The sequence below is a fragment of the Pongo pygmaeus genome, chromosome 2, assembly GCF_028885625.2.
Source record: "Pongo pygmaeus isolate AG05252 chromosome 2, NHGRI_mPonPyg2-v2.0_pri, whole genome shotgun sequence".
In the NCBI taxonomy this organism is placed as follows: domain Eukaryota; kingdom Metazoa; phylum Chordata; class Mammalia; order Primates; family Hominidae; genus Pongo; species Pongo pygmaeus.
Genome location: NC_085930.1, coordinates 65,475,487 through 65,487,780, shown reverse-complemented (window position 1 = coordinate 65,487,780; position 12,294 = coordinate 65,475,487). Strand labels below are relative to the sequence as shown.

General features: G+C 38.4%; 1 protein-coding gene across 4 annotated transcripts in view; it reads left to right on the top strand.

The window, feature by feature from the left end:
* Positions 1-12,294, top strand: part of PPARG (peroxisome proliferator activated receptor gamma) — a 146,478-nt gene that overhangs the window by 103,560 nt on the left and 30,624 nt on the right. For 3 of the 4 annotated variants that reach the window (XM_054480367.2, XM_054480368.2, XM_054480366.1), the window contains one exon: positions 974-1,112. In XM_054480367.2, the coding sequence (XP_054336342.1) occupies positions 974-1,112 (139 nt within the window). Of the gene's footprint in view, positions 1-973; positions 1,113-12,294 lie in introns of those variants that run through there. The other variant, XM_054480370.2, reaches the window with a different exon arrangement.

Below are 12,294 nucleotides of genomic sequence, written 5' to 3'. Positions count from 1 at the left end.
GGCTGGCTTAGAGATGGCTATTAATTATTTAAATGAAGCTGTCAAGATATCAGAACATACTCATCCAGAGTTCGAAATGGACGTTTGGAGAAAGTCAAAATGGATGTCAATGTCCAAAACAATACTAATGCAGTGCTTTTTGCACCAAACAGGGCCAGATACATTTGAAAGAATTAGCAGTTAAGTTTTATGAAGATGAACACAATAGAAATGAATAGGAATATGATGAACCCAAAAAATGGAGTCAGAAAACACGTCCAATTCGATTTTTTTCAGCTCTTTCCAAAGATGTAAATATAGCAGAATATTCAGTTGGCCTCAAATTGACGTATTTGCCACTTTGAGATAGCAGTCGATTTTGTGAGGATTTATCTGATTACTTCTCATGTTATTCCCATAGTCTCTTTCTGTCTGTAAGCCACAACAATGATGGGGCACACTTTCAACAACATAAATAAGCGAAACAAATTCTGCAGGAAATTATGCAACATAGAGTATTCCAAAAAAATTATCCACATGTGGATTTTTATTGGCCCTGATCATGTTTTAGAATGAAATGATTATAACTTTGCCAGGCTGCTTAGCACAATTACAAAGGCTGGAGCATCCTGCGGGAATGATTTGCAGAGAGACTTAACTGATTACACGGTGTTTTATTTGCATTACATTAAATCCAGAGCACTTCTTAGAGCATGCTGAAAACCAAATGTAGAGCCAAGATCCAATGAAAGCCGCAGCTGGATGTGGTGTCTAAGAGCTAAAAAAGGGACCTGGAGATCCTCTAGTTCTTTATTTTATAGAAAAGAACATTTAGTTCCAGAGAGGTTAAGTGACTTGTCTAAAGTCACCAGTGACAGAATCATGTCAAGAACCTGCCTTTTCTGATTCCCAGGCCAGTATACCTTTCGCTGTAGGTTGCTGCTTCCATGTGTCATAAAGACTTAAAATTTGCTTCTTTTTTATCCCTTTGCAGGGTTTCTTCCGGAGAACAATCAGATTGAAGCTTATCTATGACAGATGTGATCTTAACTGTCGGATCCACAAAAAAAGTAGAAATAAATGTCAGTACTGTCGGTTTCAGAAATGCCTTGCAGTGGGGATGTCTCATAATGGTAAGTAAACAGTCATCACCATATACTTTATTATTCTCATTATAGCTGCCAGACCAGTGGACACTAAAGCCATTGCCAAAAATGTGTACAGTTTTTCCACCAAATGCCAGAATTTAGAATATTGCATGCCGATAAAACATTTCTCATTTAATCAGTGTTTTTAAAGTTTTATTATAGAACCTTTCTCTCTGGTTGGGCATCTGCCATGAGGAGAGAAGAGACTTGAAAAATCTGGGGGATGATGGGAAAAACTTTCGTGTTAGAACAGATATAATGATCATCATGATTAATTTTTATATTGCTTCATGCATTAAAAACAGAATTAAAATTTACTTTTGTGTATCAGTAGTGTCTTTCTACTTTAAATGTAAAAAAATCCTGAAGATGTCTGGGTCTGAAACTTTAAATGGCATATGAGAATTTAGACTCATTTAATTTTTTTTTTTTGCCGTTTATTATGTAAAGATGAATATTCCTTTCCTTCACTTCGAGGAACGTCCATGAGTTGTGGAAAGGGTAAAACAAATTATTTTTATAGTTCTGCAAAACTTCAAAGCCATAGAAACATAAGAGAATAAAACTTTCTACTTTTGAAACCTGTGTCTAAAGTCAAGCTTATGACTTTGGGTGTCAGCTTAAGGGAAATGATGTAGAAGACCTGAGAAAAGACCCATGTTTTCATGATCTGTGGAACTAACTCAGTAAGGTCCTGGAAGACAAACATGTTTGAAAAAATAATTCTTGGTCACTATTTGGTTCTGATTGGTTGCCTGGCTGACAAAATAAATTTTAGGTGTAACTTGATAGTATTATATGTGTCTAGTATTAATCAGTTCTTTTCAATGCACTCAAGAAAAAAAAAATGCCAACATGATCAAATTAAATTTGAAGTTTCATTTCTTCACCTATCCTAGTTTTTCTTTCCTTTGTTTTCATCTGTCTCAAAACTGATCTAGTAAGAAGGCAGTCTTCATCTATATGTACTCTAAAGCATCTGAGAAAATTAAATTTTTGCTCTATCACGCAGATACTTGGTTTTCACAGTGGAAACCATCAAGATATTTGAGAGTCACTCATTGATTAATAACCTACCCTTTAAAAATAGTTCACAAAATTCTATCCGTATGATTACTATGGGTCAGTTCCTCTAAAGGCAAGAATGTATTTTGAATAGAGCTATCAGCAGTACTGAACAGGATGGAAATTTGGTCCAACTTTCCTCAACAATTGACTACATCTGCTGTATACAACTTGTAGTCATGGATTGCAAAATAATTTGCTGGTTCAGTTCCATCAGTTTCCTTTTTATTTCAGACCTCATAAAACATAAGGGCAAGCTTCCAAGTCAAGGGTTGTATTTTAGGTGATGCAATCAAGTTGCAATAAACTTATTTCATCTTTATGAAGAAATTATTGACTTTGAGGTCATTATCACTGAGACAGCCTAGGAAAGCATGCCAGTTCCACTTTTAACACTATTTTTTGCCTATTAAAAAATTATCACTTCACACATTCATGTAAAATATAATTCCTGTTACTTACAGGCAGTGCATACATTGATGTAAAATATATTTCCTGTGGCTTTCAGGCATTGCATACATTTACTTAAAATCAATCTCCAACTGCTTATTGTTTATAGGCAAATATTATTTAAACCTCAACCTATGTAGTATGGATGGTATAATTTTCTCCTCCCATAAAAGTCAAAGAAAGTTATCATAAACTTAATAGGTCATATTTTGACTTCATATGACAATTTATTTTATTTCTAGAGAGGGTCAATCTTGATAGGGAGAATTTGTTCAGTTCTAGCAAAAGCAAGAAAATATAGGAATTAAGTGTCATGACATCAGAGACTTAGGCAGTTCAACGCTTAAAAAATTGCAAACATAGCTAAGAAAACCTCAGAGGTTTTTATGGGAGTTTGTTTGCTGCACAGAAAATAAACATCAGACTAACAACAAGGTTTTGATTAGTTTTGCCTGTTAGCTGCATGAAGAAAACATTTCTAAATACAAAGTTTTCTAGGAAGTTGAGTCACTATTTAAAATCCATTGTTTTGATCAATATGAAGCCAACAGGGTTTTCATTCATATAGAATGCCTTTTTATCAAAAGAGGCTCTGAGTGTTATACCAAAATCAGCACCTAGCTGTTTTCGGTATGTGCAAGAAAACATGAACGTCCCCCAAAGCAAATGTACTCCATTCTGTGTTAACCTTATTTCTGCTGTCTGGTCTCTGATTAGTTTGGTTGATGAATGTAGCTTCCCCTTTGACCATGCACTCACAGCTTTGAAGGAGGCTTCTGAAGGAACTGGTAGGGAACCCTAGGGGCTCTTGCTAATGTTGTTGGATAGTCACTGAAATCAGTGATCACCATGTCCTTTCACTTTGAAAATTCTATGATTCTGTATAATCAAACAGCCTAACTCACTGGATTTTTCACTTTTCAACCAGCTATTCTGTGTCTTACAGTGCTCCGGTCTTCACAAATATGTAGGCACCTGGCATGTCAGTTGCCTGAATTTGAAAGTTTTCACCTATATGTTTTGGTATGATAAAAATAAAAATATAATTTATATATCTGAATCAGGTCTATATGTTATGATCAATTGCTCAGCAATTTTGGGCAGTTGGTTTGATGGTTATGTAGTGATGTAGCCTAAGAGCAGAAATCCAGAGCCTCTGGGCTAGAGAAAGTACAAATGGCATCCTAGGCTATGTAGGGTTACAGCTCTTCAGAAGGAACTTTCATTTTCATTGTGACACATCGCCTACATGTTGTAGAAGAACATAGTTTCAGAATTCTTCCAGTTAGAAACATAGTTTCTCAAATATTCACTTTCAGCATTGGGTAGAAAAAGTACCCAGGTGATGGACTGATTGATATGCTTCAGAAATATGTTTTTTCCTGCAAGTAATGAAAATAAACACACGTTCTTAATTATTTTGGTCATTTAACAACCCATCATTTCTAGACCATGGGTTAATTCCACCGATTGCTCAGAAGCCTTCCTGAGTCATCTCAAGCACAATCAATTCACTACTGTGTCTAGACACTGCCCTTAGAGGAAAGCTCAAAATGAAAATGAAGCAGAAATACAGACCCGCTTCCTAGGCCACTCAGCGGTGCATGTAACTTACCAAGTGATCATTGCATCAACTACTCTTTGTTAGTGAAGCTGGTGTCTGCAGAATCTTGATAAAAAGACTCATGGATAATGTTGCTTCTTTAGTCAGATGGGCTCTTGCATGCATTTTTATAGATTTTCAAAGTAGTCATTTTTGTTTTAAACTCCTGCTGCCAAGTCCTTTATAGTAATCACATTTTAAAAATATGTCTTCTTTATTTTTTATTATTATTATTATTATTTTTTTTTTTGAGATGGAGTCTCGCTCTGTCACCCAGTCTGGAGTACAATGGTACGATCTTGGCTCACTGCAACCTCCACCTCCCGGGTTCAAGCAGTTCTCCTGCCTCAGCCTCCTGAGTAGCTGGGATTACAGGTGCCTGCAACCACACCCAGCTAATTTTTGTATTTTTAGTAAAGACGGGGTTTCACCATGTTGGCCAGGATGGTCTCGAACTCCTGACCTCAGGTGATCCGCCCACCTCAGCCTCCCAAAGTGCTAGGATTACAGGCGTGAGCCACCGTGCTGGCCTTGTCCTCTTTATTTTTAATAAAATTATTTAGTCATTAAGAATTTTGGCTAGTGGGCCGGGCACGGTGGCTCATGCCTGTAATCCCAGCACTTTGGGAGGCCGAGGTCAGAGGACCACTTGAGCTGAGGAGTTCGAGACCAGCCTGGGAAACATGGCAAGACTCCATCTCTACTAAAACTACAAAAAAATTAGTCGGGTGTGATGGCTTGCACCTGTGGTTTCAGCTACTCGGGAGTCTGGAGTGGGAAGATTGCTTTAGCACAGGGGGTGGAAGTTGCAGTGAGCCATGATCGCACCACTGCACTCCAGCCCGGGTAACAGAGCAAGACCCTGTCTCAAAAAAAAAAAAAAAAAAAAAAGAATTTTGACTAGTGAATAATTCATATTCAGAGCTCTTTTTAATGTATGAACTAAATAATAAAATAGTAAGTTTAAGGCTAAGTGCAGTTTTTATTTTTAAAATTGTATGTATTTATTATTACTATTTTTAGAGATGGAGTCTCCCTGTGTTGCTTAGGCTGGGCTCACCTCAGCATCTGGAGTTGCTGAAACTACAGGCATGTGCCACTGCACCTGACCTATTTAAGAAAATAATCTAGAGAAAAGTTGACATGTTATTTATGAATCATTCAGTTAGGTTTTCTCTATAACATTGAGATTTGGTTAAAAATATGTTTTTCATAAATTTAAAAACTATTGAAATCTTAGCTTTGCTGACTAGGGTGTCTTATATAAATGAGAGAGAGTTTTTAATATTTAAAAAAAAAACTGACAACTTTCGAAATAGTTTCTCATTGGCTTCATAAAAATCCAGAAAAAAGATTTCACAAATTTTTGCGACACTCAACATTTTTAAGGTAGTTCTCTCAGTGCCTTGCAAACAGCAGCTCTAGTGTATATTGAGAAAAGGAGATATACCTAATGCTAGATGACGAGTTGGTGGGTGCAGCGCACCAGCATGGCACATGTATACATATGTAACTTACCTGCACATTGCGCACATGTACCATAAAACCTAAAGTATAATAATAATAATAATAATAATAATAAAAGAAAAAGAAAAGGAGAAATTCTGAATGGCAAATAATATATTTCAACTTTAACCTATTCCTTTTTATTATTATTATTATTTTTTTTTTTTTTTTTTTTTTTTTGAAACAGAGTCTCGCTCTGTTGCCCAGGCTGGAGTGCAGTGGCACGATCTAGGCTCACTGCAAGCTCCACCTCCCGGGTTCACACCATTCTCCTGCCTCAGCCTCCTGAGTAGCTGGGACTACAGGCGCCCACCACCACACCCGGCTAATTTTTTGTATTTTTAGTAGAAACGGGGTTTCACTGTGTTAGCCAGGATGGTCTCGATCTCCTGACCTCATGATCTGCCCACCTCAGCCTCTCAAAGTGCTGGGATTACAGACGTGAACCACCACGCCCGGCTAACCTATTCCTATTTTCTTTAGTCTTCTTGGTTGTGTAAAGAAAAATTACCCAAATCTTAACTTTCAGAAAAGGTAACAAAGTCCTAATGCATGTGGCAGTACATGTTTGCTCCAGCTGCCCTGTCCCTCTACCCCGCGTGGACTCCAGAACCGCGCATGTTGGAGCCCACCTCCTTTCCCCACCCCTGCCCGCTTTCCACTCACACTTCAGGCGTTTAAACCCTGCATTTTGCTGTTCCTGGAAAATGGCTTATTCTTGGATACCTCTGGGCCTCTGTTGATGTGTCTGTCTGTTCCCTGTGGAAATTCTGACATTCAAGGCTGACATTCAAGGCTGCATTCAAATGCCTTCCTTCCCATGAGACTTTTCTGATTACCTGCTCTTCCTTTTCTATGTGTTTCATACCTTCCTGTGATATCACATTCTGCCTTAAAAAGCAAGAGAGTGATCAGATACATATTACCAAAAAAAACAAAACTACTGTTAGCAGTAAAAATGATAGAGAAAAGACTGGAACTGGGAAATCCATCTGAAGACCAATGCAGTATTAGGAAATAAGACATTGAGAAGGGTGAGAAGAAAGGAAATTGAGAGAAATATCAGAGCAGTGACCAATGAATAAAAGCTCCTGAAGGGAGAGATGTTGTCAAAGATAATTTAGGGTATCTAATTTGGGTGATAGAATGAATTAACCAAGAAAGGAACACAGGAATATGAGCCAGTTTGTAGGAGAAAATTTTAAATTCAGTTTTATATTGTGTTAGAGATGCCTATGGAGTATCCAGCAACTACGTATAGAGGAATATAGGAAGATGTGAAAAATAAGGCTCCAAATTTCAGTAAAGAGAGAGCAGGAATCATCAGCACCCATTGTAGGTTAGAGAGGTCATACTAGGGACCACAGTATGACTAGGGACAAGCTAAGGGAGAGGCACCATCAGAGAGCTCTGGAGAGCAGCTGGCAGAATGTTACGGGACAGAGAACAGCAGGAACCAGAACAAGAAATTTTAGAAATAAGAGGGTGGAGATGGTCGCCAGAGTTAAAGGCTGGGAGAATACTGAAGAGCCCTAGTCTATTGAGAACTTAGAAGAGGCCGTTAGTTCTGGCCGAGAGAAAAGCATTCAGGATTTTTACAAAGTTTTGGTAAATCCCAGTGAGCCCAAAGCTAGACTGCAGTAGATCGAGAAGTGAATAGAAAGTGACAAACACAGATGGAGTGAAAACAACTCTTTCAGTAAGTTCAGTGGTGGAGGAAAGATAGCTTAAAGAGGAGGTAATAGTAGAGTCAGAACCTTCAACCTGGGCAGAAAGGCCAGAGCCAGTACAGAGAGGTACACTAGAGAAAGACTCATCTGTGTAATATATCCAGTCTCCCCTACCAGACATGTCCTTTCCATCCTTTCACCCAGCCCCATCTGTGTAGCACAGTGTTGCATCAACCAAGTGTTCAGTGAATGAATTAAAGGTTGTCAGGAAGACTTCAGGGAATCAGAGATTGAGTTAGAAGGTGAGCTGGTGGTGTTTTGCTCATCTTCATTTTTGAAAGAAACCTAAGAAAATGTTTAAATGTCCTCTACAAATAGTGTGAAAAATGGTACCTCTGCATAAAAATAATTTAATATTAGTGCTAAAGTTGCTCCTTGTTTTACTTCAGAGGAACAACAAAAGGATAGTTATTAGATTGCCAAATCCTGCAGAACCTCCAGCAGGCACAAATTGTTTTTTTTCCCTCAAGAAAGAGAAGTGAGCCAAGCGTGGTGCTGCATGCCTGTGGTCCCAGCTACTCAGGAGGCTGAGGTGGGAGCATCCCTTGAACCCAGGTGTTCCAGGCTGCAGTGAGCCAAGATCACACTACTGTGCTTCAGCCTGGGCAAGAGAATGAGACCGTGTCTCTTTAGAAAAAAAGAAAAAGAAAAAAGAAAGAAAAGAAAAAGAAAGGATGGAAGGGAGGAAGGAAGGAAGGGAGGGAGGGAAAAAGGAAAAAAAGAAAAAGGAAGGGAGGGAAAGAAGGAAGGAAATAAAGAGAGGTGAGCCAGGTGTAGTGGCTCGTACCTGCAATTCCAGCACTTTGGGAGACTGAGGCAGGAGGATCACTTGGGCCAGGAGTTTTGGTGAGATCCCATCTCTACAAAAAAAAAAAAAAAAAAAAAAAAATTAGCTGGGCATGGTCATGTGTGCCTGTGGGCCCAGCCACTTGGGAGGCTGAGGCAGAATGATTGCTTGAGCCCAGAAGGTTGCAGTGAGCTATGATCATGCCACTACACTCCCACCTGGGTGATCGAGAAAGATTCTGTATCTAAAAAAAAAAAATTTTAAAGAGAGATGGGAAAACAACTTATTGGCAACAGCACGTGTTCTTGTTTGTATGCAACAAACATATAAAAAGTAGAAAAATTGACCATAAGACATAGCCTTACTAATTTTCAAAAACCTGATAATGATTGCAAATTCATCCCTTAGATGTGGAAAGACAAAAATAAGACTTGTCTTATTTCATTCTGTTATTTTCTATTGATTTATTATTTTGAAAACCTGCTTTAATTAACCTTGGTAATTAAGTAGCATTTGTCTTTAATGCTCCTACAATTAGGTAGATGTTTTAAAAACATGCCGATTAATTGTTTCTTAGCATTATACCCAGATCCAAAAAGCAGGACATCTAACTATTCCATGTGCTTGGTGTTTGTGTGTTCAGCAATATCAGTACTAAATACACAATACAGAATCTATCACATGCTAGTAGTAGCTACATTCAGCTCAATAGAAGTGTGTTATATAAAGGAATGCTAATATGCTTTCCCAGAAGTTAATGAGTCTCTGTCAAACCCAGTCTTCCTGAAGGGAGCCTACCAGTTCTGATATTGATAATTTTTTTTACCAAGATACCAGATTTCTCTGTAGGTGATGAATTATTCCAAATAGGAAACCGTGTGCCAGTGTTCTGGAAGTTGCTCTGTGTGACAGGTGCCGGATCTGTAGAACAGACAGAATGTATTTTTTTCGAGCCTCAAAAACTAGACAAATACTGCTTTTAAAAAGAGAGCAGAGCATGTTCTTGAGTACTATGTAGACATTTGTAGAACTTCAGAGCTAAATTTAGAGCTAAAGGAAGGAAACTTTAGAATCTTCTTTTCTAAGTTCCTCATTCAGTAAATAAATCAGTTGAAGACCAGAGAAGTTCAGTAATTTTCTTAAAGCCACATAGCTAGTTTGTCACTGAGCTGAAACTAGAAATTAAACTTCCTGACTGCATTCAGTGCAGTATTCATTCCCTTGCTTTCCAGAGAGGCCAAAAGTTCTTGCTCAGTGACTCACAGTAAGACATGAAGCATTTCCCTTTTAAGATTAATCAGCAGTGGTAGAAGATTTGGAAAAATACACTTGTATATGAATACACTCAGCCTTTATAGTTCTGACCCCCAATCCAGAATGTTCATCTTCTATTTCTAAGCTCTCACTTCAATCTTGCAGGAAACACCTCCCAACCTCCATTGCTTTCCTCCTCTTGGTTGTCAGATTCTCCACATAAAGGGTAGAACCTGAGGCTCAAGAATTACTTAACTAAAAAACACCATCTCACAAACAATTTAAAGATGGAAAGATAGAAATAGAGATAGGCAGACAGATAGACACATAGATTAGGTTTTCAGATTCTGTTCTTTCTCTGTGGGAGAGGTCAGCGTGCCATGACTACTAGCCTGGTCTGGAACCCACAGCAGCCATAGTTACCAAGACCACAGCAATAAAAGCTGTGTTTGTTAAGCATTGCCATGTGCCTAGCACTGTGTTAAACACTTCTTGTGCCTCCTCTTACCACCTCACATGAGGTAGATAGGTACGATTATGTGGGACTCAAAAGCAACGAAATAATAGAACTGGCTTTTTCCCCCTTAAAAAAGATATGCGTGCCTCAGCTGAAAGACAACAACAACAAAAAAAAAAAGTAGGCAAATAAAAATGCTTGTTTTCTGTACAATTTCAGATTTGTGTGTGTTTTATGTGAATTTAGTCTCACCAAATGGGATCGATTTTTCATTCCTTTTATGAACCTCTGGTGTATAAAAATGCTAGAATCACCTATGTAATTGGTTGCACTGGTAGTTAAATGGAACCTAATTTGTAGCATGGGCATTTAACAATACAGATAATTTATTCATTAGAGTTAGCCTTTGGGGGGAACTTCAACTTATAAAAATACATTTTAGTGAGATTATAGCAGAGGGATCTCATTTTTAATATGTCCTAATTCTAAAATGGTTTTTAGGGGTATTTTTTGGTTATATTTGTTAGATGATAGAAAAGCAAGACTAGTAAATGTAGTAAGTGGCTATCTTTGGCTGTTTGTCCATTTAAATTAACTTTTTTGATTACCCGTTAGGAAAAAATTGCTTTTCTAGGTGTGTAAAGTTTTGCATATGTTTATAGCCTCTTACCTATAAAAACTGAATCAGAGCTTAGAACCATGCCTGGCACACAGTAGTCATTCAATAATTATTCCTTGAATAAAGAGACAGTATTGTGTGGTCTGTGAAATAACAGAAGTTCAGGAGCAGCAGATAGTTGGTGATTTCTAGTCACCTCTATTTTGTTATAGGATGACTGATTTTCTCTGAGTTTTACACCAAAATTCCTTCTTCTTTTAATACGCCTTCTTACTTAGTGCTTTTCTCATGATCATTTTCCCAAACTTACTAATGGACATAGTGTCTCATTTTCTGTCTGTTTTTAAACCTGATATTTTGGAGCTTAATCCATCAAACATTTATTGTTAATCTACTATGTGTATTTTGTTACACCTATGAGCAAAGATGAGAAAACCTGTTACTCATATAATTTATATTTGAGTAGAATAACTGATATAAACCAACGTTGTAGTATAGTAACAGTTTAATACATGAGCTAATGTATGCATACAACAGGAGCCCAGCATTTAGGAAGTTTTTTATAAACTGTCCCAAACCCCAGGTTTTTTATATACTCCTAATTCAGTGGATGGATGGCCCATCAAAATCTCCCGTGGAAGACATATAATGTCAGAAGTTACTGAGTGACTCTGATATGCTCTGCCTCCCCTACCCTCCCCACTCCTCAGTTGGGAACTACTGGTGAACAAGAAATGAACGTAGTACAGCCATCCCTCCTTACTCCCTGGGATTGGCTCCAGGACCCATTCAGATACCAAAATTCCTAAATGTGCAAGTCTCTGATATAAAATGGCATAGTATTTGCATGTAACCTACACATACCTTCCTGTATACTTTAGATCATCTCTAGATGACTTATAATATCTAATACAGTATAAATACTGTATAAATAGTTCTTATGGCCAGGTGTCATGGCTCATGCCTGTAATCCCATCTCTTTGGGAGGTGGAGGCAGGAGGATCCCTTGAGCCCCAGGAGTTCGAGACCAGCCTGGGCAACATGGTGAAACCCTGTCTCTACAAAAAAATTAAAAATTAGCCAGGCATGGTGGCACACACCTGTAGTCCTAGCTACTCAGGAGGCTGAGGTGGGAGAATCGATTGAGCCCAGGAGGTCGAGGCTGCAGTGAGCCATGATTGTGCCACTGCACTCCAGCCTGGGTGACAGAACGAGACCCTGTCTCGAAAAAAAAAAAAAGAAAAAAAAAGTTGTTATACGTATTTTTTCATTTGTCTTATTTTTTATCATTGTTTTATTTATTTATTTTAGAGACAGAGTCTTGCTGTCACCCAGGCTAAAGTGTAGTGGCTCTGTCACGACTCACTGCAGCCTCAAACTCCTGGGCTCAAGGGATCCTCCCACCTCAGCCTCCTGAGTAGCTGGGATTAGAGGTGCACGCCACCACGCCCAACTGATTATTTTTATTTTTATTTTTATTTTTGTACAGACAGGGTCTCTCTAGGTTGCCCAGGCTGCTCTCAAATTCCTGGCCTCAGGCAATCCTTTCACTTTGGCCTCCCAAAGTGCTGGGATTACAGGTGTGAGCCACCACACCCAGCCCATATTATTTTTTATTGGTTCTTTTTTGCAAATATTTTCAATCCACAGTTGGCTGAATCTGCAGATGTGGAACCTGCGGGTATGGAGGGCCAAC